Source organism: Macaca nemestrina, chromosome 5 (assembly GCF_043159975.1).
Source record: "Macaca nemestrina isolate mMacNem1 chromosome 5, mMacNem.hap1, whole genome shotgun sequence".
Taxonomy (NCBI): domain Eukaryota; kingdom Metazoa; phylum Chordata; class Mammalia; order Primates; family Cercopithecidae; genus Macaca; species Macaca nemestrina.
Genome location: NC_092129.1, coordinates 15,658,228 through 15,679,993, shown reverse-complemented (window position 1 = coordinate 15,679,993; position 21,766 = coordinate 15,658,228). Strand labels below are relative to the sequence as shown.

Sequence of the window (21,766 nt, the reverse complement as noted above, 5' to 3'; positions counted from 1 at the left end):
GTCACCTGTTGCTTTGCTGCTCACCATGACCACTCTTGTTGACATTCTCTACTTCCAAACCCGGAACCTCAACGGTCTCTACTTAGGAGATGGAGATGTGCCTAACATCTGTCTGTCTGATAGAGAAGCTGAAAGGACATTCCAGATCTAACCGGTCTTCCACGCTCCAGCCATGCCAGTCCGACCCTAGGTCTATAGAGTCTATTTAGGTGTACAGAAGGGAACAAAAAGCACAGCATCATCAACAACTACTTTTGGCTTCCAAACCATCCTGACCACAATGCACAGTAAAAAAAAAAAAAAAAAAAAAAAATTGAAGTTGTCACCCAGTATACACATCATACAAATACAAATCAAAGTTATGTGAAATAGTAATTGGCTGGGCACGGTGGCTCACACCTGTAATCCCAGCACTTTGGAAGGCTGAGGTGGGTAGATCACTTGAGGTAAGAAGTTTGAGACCAACCTGGCCAACATGGTGAAACCCCATCTCTATTAAAGGTACAAAAATTAGCCGGGCGTGGTGGCGCATGCCTGTAATCCCAGCTACTTGGGAGGCTGAGGCAAGAGAATCGCTTGAACCTTGGGGTGGAGGTTGCAGTGAGCTGAGATAGCACCACTGCACTCCAGTCTGGGGGACAAAGCAAGACCCTGTCTCAAAAACAAAAAAAAAAAACAAAAAAACCCAAAAAAACCCACCAATACTTAATACATACAGCACTGATATTTTTTACTCTATTCCATTTTTTAAAAACACTAGTCACGGCCGGGCACGGTGGCTCATGCCTCTAATCCTAGCACTCTGAGAGGCCAAGGCAGGTGGATCACGAGGTCAGAAGTTCGAGACCAGTCTGGCCAACATAGTGAAACTCCGTCTCTACTAAAAATACAAAAAATTAGCCGGGGATGGTAGTGTGCGCCTGTAATCCCAGCTACTTGGGAGGCTGAGGCAGGAGAATCGCGTGAATCCAGGAGGTGGAGGTTGCAGTGAGGCAAGATCACGCCATTGCACTCCAGCCTGGGCGACAGTGTGAGACTCCATTTCCAAAAAAAAAAAAAAATGCTAGTCACATGCACATCATGAAGACCCTGAACTAGGTAGGAGTCTACAACAGATGAACTGGCTGGGGGCGGTGGCTCACATCTATAATTCCAGCACTTTGGGAGGCCAAAAGTGGGTGGATCACCTGAGGTCAGGAGTTCAAGACTAGCCTGACTAACACGGTGAAACTCCGTCTCCACTAAAAATTCAAAAATCAGCTGGGTGTGGTGGCACACACCTGTAATCCCGCTACTCAGGAGGCTGAGGCAGGAGAATCTCCTTAACCCGGAAGGCGGAGGTTGCAGTGAGCCGAAATTGGGCTGCTGCACTCCAGCCTGGCCAACAAGAGTGAAACTCTGTCGGTGAGGGAGACGTGATGCCTCACTCTGTTACTCAGGCTAGAGTGCAGTGGAGCGATCATAGCTCCCAGCAACCTTAAACTCCTGGGCTCAAGCGATCCTCTCACCTCAGCCTCTCAAGTAGATGGGACTGCAGGCACATGCCACCATGCAAGGCTAATTTGTCTCACTATGTTGTCCAGGCTAGTCTTATTTCATTCAATATAATCATCCTTCGATGTATGGCCATCTTGAGAAAACAGGCTCCTAGAATACTCAATTTCCTGGTAGAGTCTAATATTAAATATTCTCATTGAGTTTGTTTAAAGAGTTAAATATTCTCATTGTATCTGCTAAAAATACAAAAAAATTAGCCGGGCATGGTGGCAGGCACCTGTAATCCCAACTACTTGGGAGGCTGAGGAAGGAGAATTGCTTGAACCAGGGAGGCGGATGTTGCAGTGAGACGAGATCGTGCCACTGCACTCTAGCCTGGGTGACAGAGCAAGACTCTGTCTGGTGGGGATGGTGGAGGAGACGGACAAGTTAACGGAGGAAAGAGGGTTGGCAACAAAAGTAGGTAGGTGAGGTAAGAAATACCTAGCAAAACATCTTAAAAACAAAGGAGAAGTTGCCGGGCGCAGTGGCTCAAGCCTGTAATCCCAGCACTTTGGGAGGCCGAGACGGGCGGATCACGAGGTCAGGAGTTCGAGACCATCCTGGCTAACACGGTGAAACTCCGTCTCTACTAAAAAATACAAAAAACTAGCCGGGCGAGGTGGCGGGCGCCTGTAGTCCCAGCTACTCGGGAGGCTGAGGCAGGAGAATGGCGTAAAAACCCGGGAGGCAGAGCTTGCAGTGAGCTGAGATCCGGCCACTGCACTCCAGCCTGGGCGACACAGCAAGACTCCGTCTCAAAAAAAAAAAAAAAAACAAAAACAAAGGAGAAGTAAAGGGAAGATAAAGGAAAGTGTACCAAAACAAATTAAAAATATAAATCTGTAATCAAATAATGGGGTATTGGTGACACCGGTGTTAGAAAATTAAAAAAAAAAAAAAAAAAAAAAAGAGGTAAAAAGTGAAAGACTAGGGCCGGGTACGGTGGCTTACGCCTGTAATCCCAGCACTCTGGGAGGCTGAGGCAGGTGGATCACCTGAGATCAGGAGTTCAAGACTAGCCTGGCCAACATGGTAAAACTCCGTCTCTACTAAAAATACAAAAATTAGCCAGGCGTGGTGGTGGGCGCCTGTAATCCCAGCAACTTGGGAGGCTGAGGCAGGAGAATTGCTTGAACCTGGGAGGCAGAGGTTGTAGTGAGCCAAGATCATGCCACTCTGCACTCCAGCCTAGGCCACAAGAGCAAAACTCCATCTCAAAAAAAAAAAAGGACTGCCTAATAAGTCTGAGTACACGTAAGAATTGCCAATGTAAGGACATTTTCAATTAATAAAATTTATAGTTATATATATACTCCATGAGTGAAAATGTAGTGTTCAATTTAAACGGTTCTTGTTTAGAATGAGACCTGGGCTGGGTGCAGTGGTTCATGTCTGTAATCCCAGTGGTTGGGGAGGCCAAGGCGGAAGGATCGCTTGAACTCAGGAGTTTGAGACCAGCCAGGGCAACATGGTGAGACCCCATTTCTTAAAAAAAAAAAAAAAAAATTTTGGCGGGGCTGGGTGGCACACACCTACAGTCCTAGCTACTCAGGAGACTGAGGCAGGATAATAGCCTGAGCCCAGAATTCAAGGCTGCAGTGAGCGGTGATCCCACCACTGTACTCCAACCTGGGCAACAGAGTGAGACCTTGCCTCTAGAAAACAAAAAAAGAAATGAAACCTGGTAATAATGGTTTTGTGGTCCAGTTTACTTTTTTATTTTCTTTTTTTTAGACAAAGTCTTGCTCCGTCGCCCAGGCTGGAGTGCAGTGGCATGATCTCGGCTCACTGCAACCTCCACCTCCCGGGTTCAAGAGATTCTCATGCTTCAGCCTCCCAAGTAGCTGGGATTACAGGCATGCACCACCATGCCTGGCTAATTTTTTTATTTTTAGTAGAGATGGGGCTTCGCCATGTTGGCCAGGCTGGTCTCGAACTCCTGAGCTCAGGTGATCTGCCTGCCTTGGCCTCCCAAACTACTGGGATTACAGGTGTGAGCCACTGCGCCTAGCCGGTTTACTTTATACATATACGAGACAAGGTCTCGCTATGTTGCCCAGGCTTGTCTCAAATTCCTGGCCTCAAGTAATCCTCCTGCCAGGGCCTCCCAAAGTGATGGGCTTACAGGCATGAGAGCCTGGACTGTGGTCCAGTTTAGAAGCTGCACAGTGAATGAAATATTTCATTGCTTTGGAAGTGAAATGGAAAGACTAGAGGGGCTGGCATGTGCTCATTAGCCAGTGCTCCCTCCCACTAAGCTGGTGATAAGCTAGTAGCAGTGGTAAAGGTGAAATGGGGTTACGCTGGTCATCTCCAGAGATTTGTGCATGCTCCCAAAGAGACACTATAATAATATGACAGCTGGGCACCCCAGCACTTCGGGAGGCTGAGGCAGGAGGATCTCCTGAGTCCAGGAGTTTGGGACCAGTCTGGGCAACACTGTGAGAGCTTGTCTTTACAAAAAAAAAAAATTAGCCAGGTGAAGTGGCACACACCTATAGTCCCAGCTACCTGGGAGGCTGAGGTAGGAGGATTGCTTAAGCCCAGGAGGTCAAGGGTGCAGTGAACTGAGATCGTACTACTACACCCCAGCCTAGGTGACAGAGCGAGACCCTGTCTCCAAAGAAAAAAAACAGAAAGAAAATAATATGAGGGTTTCCACCATAATCAAGCATCACAGTTTATATACTTTACAAAATACTTCCCAAAATATTATCTTTACTGATAAGCACTTTCACATATATTATCTCATTTGATGTTGTTATACTTATTTTATATGTGATTGCAATTGAAGGTTAAGGAAGCCATTAACTTGTCAGGTCACAAATGTCATCTAAATAGCCAAGACAGGCCTCAAATCCAAGTGTTCTGCCTCTAAATCCAATTTCAGACCACTGTTCCACCTGTACCTGAGGAAACTGGGGTGACTGACTAAATGGGGATCTGGTAAGAACCTTTTTTTTCCAAACTCATGGGATAAAGTTGCTTAGTACAGGAATTCTACCCAAACCTGGAAAGCATGTCCTCTCTTAAAGTCAGGCAGGGAAAAGAGTAATTATATATTTTTGCTACAATTCTTCCGACTAGACCATGAGCCTCAAAAACCCATAAACTGCCAGTAGTTACATAACTTTCTATTACCAACAATAATATCACTTCTCCCAAAGCCCTGGAGTCCTAATCTTGGTTATACTGACCATATGTGTGATTCTAGTTGACCAGTGAAACCCCTACGGGCCACAATCTCCAAATCTATACAAAAAAGAAAATTACTTAGGCCTTACCCAGATTGCTATGAGGTCTAGGTGAAATAATGTATTTGCTAAGATAGATTAAGCCTGAAGCAGAGTTCTGAGGGAACAGTAGCCCAATTTGTACCTAAGAGCCGAGTTAGAACACTCTATTTCATACTATCATTAAAACAAAGATGACACAAAAGATACAACTCCCCAAGGGTGAACTGAGCTGCCATTTGGTGGTTAGTAACCAAAATACTATAGAATCAGCCAGAGCTTCCTGGGTTTACAAGAGGACTCAATTTGAAAATTCTACAGGTTTTTCTAAGGTTCCATAAAATAGATGCTGTGATAATTGAGAGGAAGAGGACAGCATTTAAACTATAGGCCTACAGGTGCTTTGGCTCACACCATGGCAGGGGGAGCCCTTGAGCTCAGGGATTTGAGACCAGCTTGGGCAACATGACAACACCCTGTCTCTACAAAAAAAAATACAAAACAATTAGCTGGGCGTGCTGGCACGCCCCTGTGGGGGCTTGCTTGAGCCCGGGAAGTCGAGACTGAGTAAGCCATGTTCATGCCACTGGTCTCCAGCCTGGGTGACAGAGTGAGACCCTGTTTCAAAAAAATAAAATAAAACAAAAAAAAAAATAAAAAATAAATTCAAACTATGAAAAAAGCAAAAAAAAATTAAACTATGGCCTAGACAAGAATTAGTAACCACAGTCTGAAGTCTAACAGCCACAAGGTCCACATATGTTGCTATGCACTACAAATATATTCCTCTTTTTAAAAGAAAGGTAAAATAAAATTGCATTTTTATCCTAGAGCATGTCAAAATAAAAACACAAAGTTCTTGATCTACTCTTCACCACAAGATGTCACTACTGGCCAAGAGAAGCATTACAAAATACTTTTCATTTCTATGATGAGTATCTTACCTTAATGTCTTTTAGAGAGATGAAATTCTCAATACCTAATTCAATCATATCCAGCACATGGTGGTCATACATACGACCTGGAAGGAAAATGTATTTTTAAGTATGTATTTTTCCCAAAGAGCCACCTTACATATCCCCACATGAGCTGTGTATTCAAAATGTCCTAATATCTGCCTCTTTTCTTTCTCCCTATAATCCCGCAAACATATCCCACTTTCTTACATTTTCAACTCTACTTATTGTTATGATATTAGTCATTGAAAGGATCTTAGACATTACCTAGCCCAACTCCTTTATTTTATACTAGAATAAATGATGGCCCACAAAAGGTAAAGGGCTTGCCTAAGCCAGTGAGCATGCCAGACTCAATCTCAATACACTGAGGCAAAGGTTCATTTTCAAATCTACTTACTCAATAGATATTAGAGCAAGGTTAATTTACATGGGTCGATACACTAACTCTAATATTGATTTAGTACATATATATATCATACTAAAAAAAAAATCTACAGCTTAGGATAATTTTTTCCCCCAATTCCAATGGATCCATGCTACGTGGGAGCTCAGAGACACTCAATGCAAGTATAAAGTAATCATGTTGCATCTACAACCCAGTAGGCAGGGATGCTGAGAGCCCGAAGAGACCACGGTTCCTGTTTAAATCAGAATTTGATTCCAACAGAGACAGAAGGCAATGGCATTCTAAGAAACATGAATTACCAGGAAATCTTTTCATATTCTTTCTTACTTGTGGCACTTCACTGTATCGGTAGGGTCATATTTATTTATATGCCCCATTCTTTACTTGCAGACTGACATAAATTTTTTTTTTTTTTTTTTTTTTTGAGACGAAGTCTTGCTGTGTCACCCAGGCTAGAATGCAATAGCATGATCTCAGCTCACTGCAACCTCCGCCTCCCTGGTTCAAACAACTCTCCTCCCTCAGCCTCCCGTGTAACTAGGATTACAGGTGTGTGCTACCATGCCTGGCTATTTTTTTGCATTTTTAGTGGAGACAGGGTTTCACCATATTAGTCAGGCTGGTCTCAAATTCCTGACCTCAAGTGATCCACCCACCTCAGCCTCCCAAAGGGCTGGATTTACAGGCGTGAGCCATCGTGCCTGGCATGATCTAAAAATTTTTTATTCAATGTCACAAGGTGAAAACAAAACCAAAAAACCCCACCAAACTAGTTTACAGCTTATTGATTACTCCTGATCCCTCAATACCATCAGTTAATCTGAGTCACAGAGCTTGTTACAGTAGATAGGCAGACATGCACGGGACAGGAGAGGCTGCCCACTCACCCCACCCCAACCAGGAATGTCAGGCAACCATCAGGTGATGGTCAGGTGGCTGTTTAACTGTCTCTCTAAAATAATAATTGGTTGTAGCCAGTGCCAAGGAGAGGCATGCTCCCAAGAAATAGATAACACCTGAGGCTAGTAATCAGCAGCTTCCCAATAAGATCTCAGGAGTTGGGTGGGTGGGCTCAAGCACGCACACTAGGAGGCAAAATGGCAGACTTTAACTGGTATATGACCTTGCTCTATGCTTCAAATGAGCATATGTATAACTCCAATAAACACACTGTGCATGTGGCCCCTCCCAAGTGCTGGCAGGCCACTGCACAGGCAGACAGCTCATCCCAAGGAAAAATCAAGGTAGGAGGAGAGGCATGCTGGCTCATGCCTGTAATCCCAGCACTTCAGGAAGCCAAGGTGGGCAGATCACTTGAGGTCAGGAGTTTGAGACCAGCCTGGTCAACATGGTGAGACCCCCATCTCTACGAAAAATACAAAAATTAGCTGGGCATGGTGGTGGGCACCTATAGTCCCAACTACTCAGGAGGCTGAGGCAGGAGAATTGCTTGAACTCGGGAGGTGGAGGTTGCAGTGAGCTGAGATTGAGCCATTGCACTCCAGTCTGGGCGATGGAGCAGACCAAGACTCCGTCTCAGAAAACAAAAAAAAGAAGAAAAGAAAAACCAAGGGAGAAGAGACGCCAAACCCCTGAAGCATACCAACGTATAAAGCCCCCAAGTCAAAGGTCAAACAGCACACTTGAATCTTTCAAGTTGCCTGCTTGGCGCTGCAAGGGTACTTTACTTCCTTTTACTTTCTTTTGTTTCTGCTCTATAACTTTTTTTTTTCCCTTGAGACAGGGTCTCACTCCGTCGCCCAGGCTGGAGAACAGTGGCGCCATCTTGGCTCACTACTACCTCCACCTTCTAGGTTCAAGCAATTCTCATGCCTCAGCCTCCCCAGTAGTTGGGACTACAGGCATGCACTACCATGCCTGGCTAATTTTTGTATTTTTAGTAGAGACAGGGTTTCACCACGTTGGCCAGGCTGGTCTCGAACTCCTGGCCTCAAATGATCCACCCACCTCAGCCTCCCAAAGGGCTGGGATTACAGGCATGAACCACCATGCCAGGCCCCTGCTCTAAAACTTTTTAATAAACTTTCACTCCTGTTCAAATAATTCCCTCAGTCTCTTACTCTGCCTATGCCCCCTGGATGAATTATTTCCTCTGAAGAGGCAAGAACCAAGTTGCTCCAGACCCATATGAATTCGCTGCTGCTAACAAGTTGACTCTAACAGTGAAAACATTAAAAAGTAAATTATACTTACCTATTACTAGATTATTTGGCCGCTTCTTATTATGGGAGCCAAACATGAATAAAGAACAATCTGACTTCTTTGAAAAGAATTCCTATAAAACCAAATAAATCCCATTTAGTCAACGCATAAATTTAAGAACTTTAAGAATCTTACCTTTAAACTCAGGCCAGGCACGGTGGCTCACACCTGTAATCCCAGCACTTGGGAGGCCGAGGTGAGTGGATTGCTTGAGATCAGAAGTTTGAGACCAGCCTGGACAACAAGATAAGACCCTGTCTCTACTAAAAATACAAAAGACAGCCAGGTGTGACGGCACACGCCTGTAATCCCAGCTACCTTAGTGGCTGAGGCACGAGAATCACTTGAACCCAGAAGGCAGAGGTTGCAGTGAGCTGAGAATGCAACACCGTCCTCCAACCTGGGGGACAGAGTAAGACTGTCTCAAAAAAATAAAACAAAACAAAACAAAAAACTATACCAGTTTTTTTTTTTTTTTTTTTCCCCAGTGGAAGTTAATGAAGACTTAATGAACCAGAAAGGAAAATACAGGGGAAAAGTATTTCTAGCTTTTTACTTCAAGTTTTCTGATTTGGGGTACTTAGGGAAAAGATGTACATTTCAAGACTAAGAATACATGAAAACTATTCAGTTAATAAATAAAATGAAACCATTTATTTTGTTATGCTGTCATTTTGGAATAGCACACCAAGTGTTCATTTGCTGAACAAATCCCTTTAACTCATAGGATATCACTACTATCATTGCATACATTTAAAACACATGAGGCCCAGTAAGGTGGCTCATGCCTGTAATCCCAGCACTTTGGGAGGCTGAGGCAGCTGGATCACCTGAGGTCATCTGATGTCAGGAGTTTGAGACCAGCCTAGCCAACATGGTGAAACCGTGTCTCTACTAAAAATAAAAAAAATTAGCCAGGCGTGGTGGTGGATGCCTGTAATCCCAGCTACTCAGGAGGCTTAGGCAGGAGAATTCATTGAACTTGAGAGGCAGAGGTTGCAGTGAGCCGAGATCACGCCATTGCACTCCAGCCTGGGCAACAAGAGCACTGCACTCCAGTTTAGGTGACAAGAGTGAGACTGTCTTTAAAAAAAAAAAAAATTATCTGGCTGGGTGCAGTGGCTCATGCCTGTAATCCCAGTACTTTGGAAGGCTGAGGTAGGTGGATGGCTTGAGATCTGGAGTTTGAAACCAGTCTGAGTAACATAGTGAAACCCTGTCTTTATGAAAAATACAAAAAATTAGCTGGGTATGGTGGTGAGCACCTATAGTCCCACCTACTTGGGAGGCTGAGGTGAGAGGAAGGATCACTCGAGCCCAGGAGATTAAGGCTACATGCAGTGAGCTGTGATAACACCACTGCACTCCAGCCTGGGTGACACAGTGACAACATCTTGGAAAAAAGAAAGAGAGAGATCTTATCCATTTGGTTCTCAGAAGTATAGACTTCCATTACAGATTTCAGAGTAGTAAAAAATCTAAGTGTGGGGTTCTAATTCTAGACAGCTCTTTTTACACTATGCCTATAGTCTCCACATCCCACATGCTTTGATTCAGTTTACTGAGATCACCACTCTTAGCACAAAAATTAGAATCAACATGTTTTAGTCCAAAAATCAATTGGAAAGCCTCTTATTAAGAAAAAAAAAAAAAAAGGCCGGGCGCAGTGGCTCACATCTGTAGTCCCAGCACTTTGGGAGGCCGAGGTGGGCGGATCACCTAAGGTCAGAGTTCGAGACCAGCCTGACCAACATGGTGAAACCCTGTCTCTACTAAAAATACAAAATTAGCCAAGCGTGGTGGTGCATGCCTGTAATCCCAGCTACTCGGGAGGCTGAGGCAGGAGAATCACTTGAACCCAGGAGGCGGAGGTTGCGGTGAGCTGAGATCACGCCATTGCACTCCGACCTGGGCAACAAGAGCAAAAACTCTGTCTCAAAAAAAAAAAAAAAAAAAAAAAAGAAAACAGATGAAAGAGTCATAACCCTCAATTTTTCTTTACTCCTTACAAGACTCTCTGAGGTATGAGCCCCTAGTTTGGTTATCATTCATTCTAGTCTCTAAACAGAAGCATAAAGGACAAACAACTACCCAGCTGGCCTGTCCACAACCAGTATGGGGGATGCAGAGTCAGAAAGTCCAAGAATTCAGGCTCTGCCACTAAGTATCTGGACAAATAATCTTTTCTGAGAATTAACTTTATCAGTAGGGATAATACCACCTCCTGCAAAAACTTGCAAAGGCCACATGCGATGTCACGTGAACGCACCTTGTACAATGTTGTACAATGTCCTGAACAAAGTAGGTGTCCAGAAAATACTTTTTATGGCCAGGTGTGGTGGCTCTTGCCAGTCACCCCAGCACTTTGGGAGGCTGAGGTGGGTGGATCGCACGAGCTTAGAAGTTGGAGACCAGCCCAGGCAACATGGCAAAATCCTGTCTCTAGTAAAAATAGAAAAAAATGTCCGGGTGTGGTGGTATGCACCTGTGGTCCCAGCTACTTAGGAGACTGAGGTGGGAGGATCACTTTAATCCAGGAGGCGGAGGGTGCAGTGAGCCGAGATGGTGCCATAGCACTCAAGCCTGGGTGATAGAGCGAGACCCTGTCTCAATTAAAATATATATATTTATTTTGTATGTCTAAATCAATGGAATTACTTTCTTAAAATTTCTTAAACATTCTCATGGTATGACTAACATCCCAAAGCTTTCCACAAAACACCCTTCATATATACTTGAGTGTTTTATATATATACCCACACACGTGTGTGTGAATGTGTGTGTGTGTGTATACGTGTATATACGTATAATCTCATCCCATTCTCCACAAAGTCTACTTTTTATTTCTTAAAATTCTAGAACAGGGGTAGTCAAATTACCTGCAAAAAGCCATATAATAAGTATTTTAGGCTCATCCTTTTGTTTTGTCTTTAACCAACTCTTCTTTTTTGTGTGAGACAGGGTCTCACTCTGCTGCCCAGGCTAAAAGTGCTATGGTGCAGTCATGGCTCACTATAACCTCAAACTCCTGCACTCAGCAGATCCTCCTGCCTCAGTCTCCCAGACAGTTAGTACTTGGGCTCCCACCACCATTTCCTGCCAATTTTTTACTTTTTTAAGAGATGGAATCTCAATATGCTGCTTAGGCTGGTCTAGAAATCCTGGCCTCACGCAATCCTCCCACTTCATCCTACCAAAACAATGGAATTAGAGGTATGAACTACGAGGCCGGGCGCGGTGGCTCAAGCCTGTAATCCCAGCACTTTGGGAGGCCGAGACGGGCGGATCACGAGGTCAGGAGATCTAGACCATCCTGGCTAACACGGTGAAACCCCGTCTCTACTAAAAATACAAGAAAATTAGCCGGGCGAGGTGGCGGGCGCCTGTAGTCCCAGCTACTCGGGAGGCTGAGGCAGGAGAATGGCGTGAACCCGGGGGGGCGGAGCTTGCAGTGAGCCGAGATCGGGCCACTGCACTCCAGCCTGGGGCACAGAGCAAGACTCCGGCTCAAAAAAAAAAAAAAAAAGAGGTATGAACCACGGTGCCCAACCTAACCAACTCTTTTTTTTTTTTTTTTTTTTTTTTTTTTGAGACGGAGTCTCGCTCTGTCGCCCAGGCTGGAGTGCAGTGGCGCGATCTCGGCTCACTGTAAGCTCCGCCTCCCGGGTTCACACCATTCTCCTGCCTCAGCCTCCCGAGTAGCTGGGACTACAGGCGCCCACAACCGCGCCCGGCTAATTTTTTATATTTTTAGTAGAGACGGGGTTTCACCGTGGTCTCGATCTCCTGACCTTGTGATCCGCCCGCCTCGGCCTCCCAAAGTGCTGGGATTACAGGCGTGAGCCACCGCGCCCGGCCTTTTTTTTTTTTTTTTTTTAATTGAGACAGAATTTCACTCTTGTTGCCCAGGCTAGAGTGCAATGGAAGGATCTCGGCTCACTGCAACCTCCGCCTCCCGGGTTCAAGTGCTTCTCCTGCCTCACCTCCCAAGTAGCTGGGATTACAGGCATGCGCCACCACGCCTGGCTAATTTTGTATTTTTAATAGAGACGGGGTTTATCCATGTTGGTCAGGCTGGTCTCGAACTCCTAACCTTAGGTGATCCACAGGCCTTGGCCTCCCAAAGCGCTGGAATTACAGGCATGAGCCACCACGCCCAGCCTAACCAACTCTTTAAAAATGTAAAAACCATTCTTAGCTCATGAGCCTCACACAAAGAGGGATTTGGTTTGCAAGCAGTGTATTTTTGCCAACCAACCCCTGTTCTAAAGCAGCAAAACTCATGTCTCCAAGATCGTAGTGAAAAAAATGTGTGGAGAGGGTCAGGAGGAGAAAATTGACCACTATTTCCAACACAACCACTCCTTCCATAGCCATTTTGAGCTCTGTAGGTCTGGGATTCAGATAGCTAATAAATATATCCTATATCTGGAGATAGGAGATCAAAGAGAGGGAATGTCACAAACTTAAGAGTAAGAAAAGCTGTTATATCAACACTAGACTAAAAAAGCTCAAGTGCTACAGCTTTCACTATGGAACACTGCCACAAAGTGGTCATGCAACTAAAAGCATTATGGTATCACAAAACAAAACCAGGCCTTGATTAAGTGGTATATGAAACAGAGAATTCTGAGATAAATCTTTTATTTTTACTTCCAGGATCTCTTCAACAAATGACTGTAAAAAATACGAGACAAGGCCGGGCGCGGTGGCTCACGCCTGTAATCCCAGCACTTTGGGAGGCCGAGGCGGGCAGATCACAAGGTCAGGAGATCGAGACCACGGTGAAACCCCGTCTCTACTAAAAATACAAAAAATTAGCCGGGCGCGGTTGTGGGCGCCTGTAGTCCCAGCTACTCGGGAGGCTGAGGCAGGAGAATGGTGTGAACCCGGGAGGCGGAGCTTGCAGTGAGCCGAGATCGCGCCACTGCACTCCAGCCTGGGCGACAGAGCGAGACTCCGTCTCAAAAAAAATAAATAAAAAAATAAAAATAAAAATAAATAAAAGTAATTTGAAAAAAACTAAGTAAAATGCATTTTATCGATACTATCTTAATTTTCACTGCAGTTAGTTACAATAAGATTATTTGATTTTAATCTAATTAATCATTAATTTCTTCCTTTTAAATTCACTAATTAAAAGAAAAAAAATTACAAAAGTCAAATGAGCTTAAGGAAAAAACAACAAATAATGGGTTCCTGGTTGGGTGCGATAGCTCACACCCATAATCCCAGCACTTTAGGAGGCCAAGGCGGGCAGATCATTTGAGCTCAGGAGTTTAAGACTAGATTGGGCAATATGACAAAGCCCTGTCTCTACAAAAATTAGCCAGGCATCGTGTCGTGCACCTGTAGTGCCCGCTTCTGAGGTGGGAGAATGGCTTGAGTCTGGGAGGTGGAGACTGCAGCAAGCAGAGATCATTCCAACGCACTCCAACCTAGGCAGCAGAGCCAGACCCTATTTCAAAATAAACAATGGGTTCCTATCAAGAAAACATAATCATATTAAGTTTTTAAAATTTTTTTGGCCGGGCGCGGTGGCTCAAGCCTGTAATCCCAGCACTTTGGGAGGCCGAGACGGGCGGATCACGAGGTCAGGAGATCGAGACCATCCTGCCTAACACCGTGAAACCCCGTCTCTACTAAAAATACAAAAAACTAGCCGGGCGAGGTGGCGGGCGCCTGTAGTCCCAGCTACTCGGGAGGCTGAGGCAGGAGAATGGCCTAAACCCGGGAGGCGGAGCTTGCAGTGAGCTGAGATCCGGCCACTGCACTCCAGCCCGGGCTACAGAGCAAGACTCCGTCTCAAAAAAAAAAAAAAAAAAAAATTTTAAAATAGAGACGGGGTCTCACTATGTTTTCTAGGCTGGTCTCGAACTCCTGGGCTCAAGCAGTCCTCCTGCCTTGGCCTCCCAAAGTGCTGGGATTACAGGCGTGAGCTACTGTGTCTGGCCCAACTCTTAAGGAAGAAACTAATTTTCTTAAGGAAGAAACTAATATCATCACATACTGAAATCCATTCATCATTCCCCATTTACTATAAACAATCTTTGATTTCACTTCCTAGTTTTTTCATTTAGTTTTGGTTGACTATATACTCAAACAAGAATCTGATTAACTCTAAGAAAACAACTGACATCTGTTACCAATAATTCAAGTAGCGTTTCTTGTTTTAAAAGTATCCACGCTAGTTGTGGTGGTGCACACCTGTAGTCCCATCTACTTGGGAGACTGAGGCAGGAGGATTGCTTCAGCTCAGGAGTTTGAAACCAGCCTGGGCAACATAGCAAGACCCAATCTTAAAAAGAAAAAAAAAAGTAAAAGCATCGGAAGGAAGAATCATATTTTTAGAACTCAAACTTGCTTTATAAAAATAGGTCTATAATAAACTTCCTTTTGAAAATTCATTATGTCCTTTAAACGCAACTCAAGTTTTACTTTTTTTTTTTTTTTTTTTTTTGGCGCTGGAGTTTCACTCTTGTTGCCCAGGCTGGAGTGCAATGGCGCAACCTTGGCTCACTTAAACCTCTGCCTCCTGTATTCAAGTGATTATCCTGCCTCAGCCTCCTGAGTAGCTGGGATTACAGGCATGTGCTACCACGCTCGGCTAATTTTTTTTGTATTTTTAGTAGAGATGGGGTTTCTCCATTGGTCAGGCTCGTCTTGAACTCCTAATCTCAGGTGATCCACCCGGCTTGGCCTCCCAAAGTTCTGGGATTACAGGCGTGAGCCACCACGCCCGGCCAAGTTTTAAAAATTTTATCAATGTATTTGCAGGCAATGAATAACACATTTCCCAGCCATAGTGAAAAGAAAGATCTATAGATATTTTTAAAAGTATTTCCTCTCCATTTTACATCAAAATTCCCTCACATAGGATGACCTCTAATTTAAAAAAAATCACAAATTTGGAGTACAAATGAATTAATCTGAATCATTACTACTTATATGTTCTCTTAAATCATAAAGATTATTGTACTTACCAGTGATGTCTGATCCTCAAAAGGTCTTGTAATATTTTTCCTAAGAATATAAAAAAAGTGACTGCAATTTTAATAACCTCAATAAGTATATACAATGAATGTATTAAGGTAATTTTATATTCAGATGATAAAAAAATTGAAAGGATATTCATTCATTCAAATATTTATTCAATGCCAATTATATGCCAGGCCACCATTCTAGGAGCTAGTGATACTATACTACTACATCAAACAAAATGCTTGCTTTCATGGAGTTTACAGGCTTGTGGAAAATAAAGTCTTCTGTATATATGGATTCTGCATCCTTCCGCATCCTTCTGCATCCATGGATTGATTTGACCAACCACAGACTGCTAGTATTCAATAGACAAAGAAAGTGTGTTTTTAAAAAAAAGGTGGGGGGGCTGGGCACAGTGGCTCACAACAGTGAGCTATGATCATGCCACTGCACTCCAGCCTGGGTGACAGTGAGACCCCGTCTCTAAAAAAAAGTTAATCAAGAAATAAAAAGAAAGAACAATAAAAAGCAGGATAAACCAGAAAATACAGCATTATAACGATTTACATAGTATTACATTATATTAGATATTATAAGTAATCGAGAGATGATTTAAAGTATATGTGACTTACTTTTATGGGAAGCATTTTTTAAAAAAAGTACACAGGAGGATGTGCGTGGGTTATATGCAAATACTAGGCCATTTTATGTAAGAGACGAGCATACCTAGATTTTAGTATCTAAGGGGAGGTTTCTGGAACCATTGCCCACAGATACTGAGGGATGACTGTAGCTTATTCCAGGGCTGTGGTAAGGAAAAAGACAAGATGAATCCAGAGAATTTTGTGATGTTAGAAAGTAAGGAAGTGCTCAAAAACAGGAGGCATGTTGAAAGGTCATAGGAACCAAACTAAAAGAGTTCCCAACTTTGGGAGGCCGAGGCGGGCAGATTACGTGGTCAGGAGATTGAGACCATCGCTACTAAAAAAAAAAAAAAAAAAAAAAAAAAAGACAAAAAAATCAGCCGGGCGTGGTGGGCACCTGTGTAGTCCTAGCTACTAGGGAGGCTGAGGCAGGAGAATGGTGTGAACCCGGGAGGCGGAGCTTGCAGTTAGCCAAGATTGCGCCACTGCACTCCAGCCTGGGCGACAGAGCGAGACTCCACCAAGAGCTCCCAGCTGGGAGTGGTGGCTCACGTCTGTAATCCCAGCACTTTGGGAGGCTGAGGCTGGTGGATTACCTGAGGTCAGAAGTTCAAGACCAGACTGGCCAACATGGTGAAACCCTGCCTCTACTAAAAATACAAAAATTCGCTGGGCGTGATGGTGGGCACCTGTAATCCCAGTTACTCAGGAGGCTGAGGCAGGATAATCGCTTGAACCCAGGAGCTGGAGGTTGTGGTGAGCTGAGATTGCACCACTGCACTCCATCCTGGGTGACAGAGACTCTGTCTCAAATTAAAACAAACAAATAAACAAACAAAAAAACGGGGGGTTCCCAATTGCCAAACAGAACAATTTAAGCAATTAAATTAAGAACACTGGATTAGGCCGGGCGCGGTGGCTCAAGCCTGTAATCCCAGCACTTTGGGAGGCCGAGACGGGCGGATCACGAGGTCAGGAGATCGAGACCATCCTGGCTAACACGGTGAAACCCCATCTCTACTAAAAAAATACAAAAAACTAGCCGGGCGAAGTGGCGAGCGCCTGTGGTCCCAGCTACTCGGGAGGCTGAGGCAGGAGAATGGCGTAAACCCGGGAGGCGGAGCTTGCAGTGAGCTGAGATCCGGCCACTGTACTCCAGCCTGGGCAACAGAGCCAGACTCAGTCTCAAAAAAAAAAAAAAAAAAAAAAGAACACTGGATTAGAATCCAGAAGAATATATGAGGAAAGTGCAACATTTTTGTAGTGTTCTTGACAAACATGCATAACCTCAACCAATTCATGAGAAAATTTAAACCCAAATTGAGGGATAATTTACAAAATAACTGACAAGTACTTGTCAAAAATGTCAAGGTCATCAAAGACAAGGAAAGACTAAGGAACTGTCACAAATTGGAGAAGACTAAGGAGGCATGAAAACTAAATGCAACATGGGATGCTACAAGAGAAAAAGTATTAAAAGGAAAACTAGAGCCGGGCGCAGTGGCTCACGCCTGTAATCCCAGCACTTTGGAAGGCTGAGATGGGTGGATCACCTGAGGTTGGGAGTTCGAGACCAGCCTGACCAACATGGAGAATTCCGTCTCTACTAAAAATACAAAATTAGCCGGGCATGGTGGCACATGCCCATAATCCCAGCTACTTGGGAGGCTGAGGCAAGAGAATTGCTTGAACCCAGGAGGCGGAAGTTGCGGTGAGACCAGATCGCGCCACTGCACTCCAACCTGGTCAACAAGAGTGAAACTCCGTCTCGAAAAAAAAAAAAAAGAAAAGAAAGAAAAAAAAACTGGGCCGGGTGTGGTGGCGGCTCACGCCTGTAATCCCAGCACTTCGGGAGGCCGAGGTGCAGAGATCACCTAAGGTCAGAAGTTTGAGACCAGCCTGACCAACATGGCGAAACCCCGTCTTGACTAAAAATACAAAAATGAGCTGGGCGTGAAGGCATGTGCCTGTAATCCCAATTCGGGAGGCTGAGGGAGGAGAATCACTTGAACCAGTGAATCGGAGGTGGCAGTAAGCTGAGATCGTGCCACTGTACTCCAGCCCGGCGACAAAGCTAGACTCCGTCTCAAACAAAACAAAACAAAACAAAACAAAAAAACCACAAAAAAATTAGCCAGGCATGGTGGCATGTGCCTATAATGCCAGCTACATGGGAGGCCAAGGCAGAAGAGTGGAAGTTGTAGTGAGCAGAGATCACGCCACTGCACTCCAGTTGGGCGACAACAGGACTCCGTCTCAAAAAAAGGAAAAAAGAAAAACTGATGCTAATCAAATATGTCTGTCATTTGATTAACATTAGTGAATCAGTGTTAATCTGTTAGTTTTGATCACTGCATTATGGTTATGCAAGATGTAACATTAGGCGAAGCCAGGTGAAGGGTATATGGGAATTTCGCATTATTTTTGTACTTTTCTGTAAATCTGTAAGTATTTCAAAATAAAATACATATGCTATGGTCACAACTATGCAAGGACATTCAATACAAATGAAAAAATAGAACAAAAGAAAGAAATTATAATATTAATAACTGTAAGGAATTTTAGTATCTTTAAAAAATTTTTTTGTTTTCCAAATCCTCCATAAAGTAGTTACTTTTATAACGAAACAAAATCATTTAAAATACAGTAAAAGAAATCATGACTTACTTTTTATACAGGACACCATATGGTTTTTTCAGTGCATACTGTAAAACAAAATTTATAGCTTTTAAAACAAACACATTCTGAAAAGCAGAAATAAAAATAAAACATCATAACAGTCACTCTCCAAGACTGCTCTGGGGCCTCAATCTTGTCCTGAGGCCTTCTTCCTGGCTCCCTTTTCATCACTTACAGTAACTTGAAACATAAACTTAATATTCTTGGACTAGACTTTCCTATTTAAAAGTTTCTATGCCCTTTCAATAGTCTATCAAACTTAAACCATTTCCTTCATGTCTTTAAACTCGACTTAGTCCAGTCTCTCTCTGGGGAAACAATGCCAGGTACAGTGGCTCACGCCTGTAATCCCAACACTTTGGGAGGACAAGGCAGATCACTCGAGCCCAGGAGTTCGAGACCAGCCTAGGCAACATGGCAAAACCCTGTCTCTACAAAAAACTGCAAAAATTAGCCAGACATGGTGGTGCATGCCCGCAGTCTCAGCTACTTGGGAGGCTGAGGTGGGAGGATCACCTGAGCCTAGGAATTTGAGGCTGTGGTAAGCCTTGATCGCACCACTGCACTCCAGCTCTGGTGATAGTGTGAGACCCTGTCTCGGAAAAAAAAAAAAAGTAGTAGATAAAAACAGAAAAAATAAATTCTATCAGGAAAGGTTGATGTTGTGTGGAGATAAGAAAACTCAGAAACAGTCACAATGATGACAACTAGAATACTAGCCAGGGGTTAAACACAGCTCTTTAAAAAATGCCTATTATTCAATGTTCTTCATTTTTTTCCCTACTTCTACCCATCCACTAATAATCATTCATTTTATTTTATTTATGTATTTTGAGACAGGGTCTCACTCTGTTGCCCAGGCTGGAGTGTAATGGTGCGATTAAAGCTGACTGCAGCCTCAAACTCCTGGGCTCAGGTGATCCTCCCATCTCAGCCTCCCAAGTACAGACACATGCACCACACCCAGCTAATTTTTGTATTTTGAGTGGAGATGGGGTTTCACCGTGTTGTCCAGGCTGTATTTTACTATTTTTAAAAATTTAATTTAAAGAGATGGGGTCTCACTTTGTTGTCCAGGCTGTTGTACTGGGCTTAAGCAATCCTCCCACCTCAGCCTCCCAAAGTGCTGGGATTACAGGTGTCAGCCACCACACCTGGCCTATAATCACTTATTACTTGTATGGCCAGTACTGCTCTACCACAGAGAATAACAAAGATGTCATCAGGTACTACCTTGCATTAGAGAAATGGGTAAATGAGGGAAACAATGAAAAATAAGGTATAATAATCATTCATCAACTATCAGAGTTGGTGAACAAAGAAAATGCAACAGTAAAATCTGCCTTTTTAAGTATAAAACTTTTGATGATTCGTGGCCAACTATTTCCCTGTTTCCGTGTAATAAACATTGCCACCTCTTCTTTCTTGATAACTCAGATGAATTTTGATAATCATGATGAATTTTAATTATTGTAGTAATCTGTAATATTGTGCTGCTTTTAAAGCTTACTTAAATATGTAGGATCATTGTGCTGATGGATATACTAGGAGAGGGGCAGTGTCCCGTCAGCACAATGACATTCAGACAAACATTTCAAAAAAGGGATGGGCCTATATAAGGCATTCAGACATCTGAATTGACTATGCTTATCAGGCATAGAGTTTGGCAAGTTTAAAAATGTATTCAACGCCAGGTGTGGTGGCTCACTCCTGTAATCTCAGCACTTTGGGAGGCTGAGGCAGACAGATCACTTCAGGCCAGGAGTTTGTGACCAGCCTGGCCAACATGGTGAAACCCTGTCTGTACTAAAAGAACACAGAAATTAGCCGGGTGTGGTAGCATGAGCCTGTAGTTCCAGCTATTCGGGAGGCAGAGGCAGGAGAATCGCCTGAACCCGGGAGGCAGAGGTTGCAGTGAGCCAAGATGACACCACTGCACTTCAGCCCGGGTGACAAAGTGAGACGCCATCTCAATAACAACAAAAATGTATTCAATTACTTAATTGATTTAATTCAAAGACCTATTAGCTGTACTGAAGGCCTAATTAGTCAAATAACCTACTAGATATCTCCACATACTATGCCTTTTTTTTTGAGATGGAGTCTTGCTCTATTGCCCAGGCTGGAGTAAGTGCAATGGCGTGGTCTCAGCTCACTGCAATCTCCACCTCCCAGGTCCAAGCAGACTCTCCTGCCTCAGTCTCCTGAGTAGCTGGGATTACAGGCGTCCACCACCAAGCCCGGCTAATTTTTGTATTTTTAGTAGAGATGGAATTTCACCATGTTAGCCAGGCTGTCTTGAACTCCGGACCCCGTGATCTGCCCGCCTCGGCCTCCCAAAGTGCCGGGATTACAGGTGTGAGCCACTGCGCCTGGCCTTTCTTTCATTGATTACCTATATATTGAGTACCTACTATGTACAGACACTGGGCTGGACACTAGGCTACAGAGGTAGAAAAAACAAAGCTTTTATTTTCATTACTTAAATCACATGTCCCAAACTGAATCTTTCACCTTTCCCTCCAAACCTGCTCCACTTGACACATTTTCTAATTGGCATTATTGCCCATCAGGCACTCAAGCCAAAAACCTGGGAAGTCATACTTTTCACTAGTTCCCAACTCTTCTACCCTCAACATCTATTTTTTTCTGGTCATTTCTCATTTTCATTGCCACCACTGGACTCCAGATGCTCTTCACCTAGCTGGCAGCAATGGTTTAGTTTCCTACATTTGCTCTCAACCCTCTCTAGTCAAGCCAATTAAAAAGACTGGTGGTCCTTTAAATTCTCTTGCTTATTATCTTTCAATGACTACATGGAGCTTTCAGATTAAAATTCAAACTCCATTTTACTATATGACCCATGCCTCTTCTTCTAGCCTCATCTAGCCCACTCTCCTTTGGCCATGCCCAATTATTTATAGTTCTCCAAATGCATCAACGCTCCTTCATACTCCCTTTTGCACAAACTTCTTTCTCAGTCTCAGAGGGTCTTCTCTTTCTCTCCCACTTCTTGCACCAACTTCTCCTTCAAAATGAAGCTGAAGTGTTATCTCTGGGGGGACCTACCCTGTGTGGGGGTCCCCCATGTGATTTTCTTTT

At 43.8% G+C, this 21,766-nt stretch overlaps 1 protein-coding gene across 4 annotated transcripts in view; it reads right to left on the bottom strand.

Annotated features, from left to right (window-relative positions):
- The window catches only part of LOC105492078 (ribosome production factor 2 homolog), a 47,333-nt gene that overhangs the window by 21,713 nt on the left and 3,854 nt on the right, over positions 1-21,766 (bottom strand). For 2 of the 4 annotated variants that reach the window (XM_071096318.1, XM_071096321.1), the window contains exons 3-6: positions 18,653-18,729; positions 15,344-15,383; positions 8,352-8,433; positions 5,717-5,793 (exon numbers count right to left, since the gene is read on the bottom strand). In XM_071096318.1, coding sequence (XP_070952419.1) covers positions 5,717-5,793; positions 8,352-8,433; positions 15,344-15,383; positions 18,653-18,729 — 276 coding nt within the window. The remainder of the gene's footprint in view (positions 1-5,716; positions 5,794-8,351; positions 8,434-15,343; positions 15,384-18,652; positions 18,730-21,766) is intronic. The other 2 variants (XM_071096319.1, XM_071096322.1) reach the window with 2 other exon arrangements.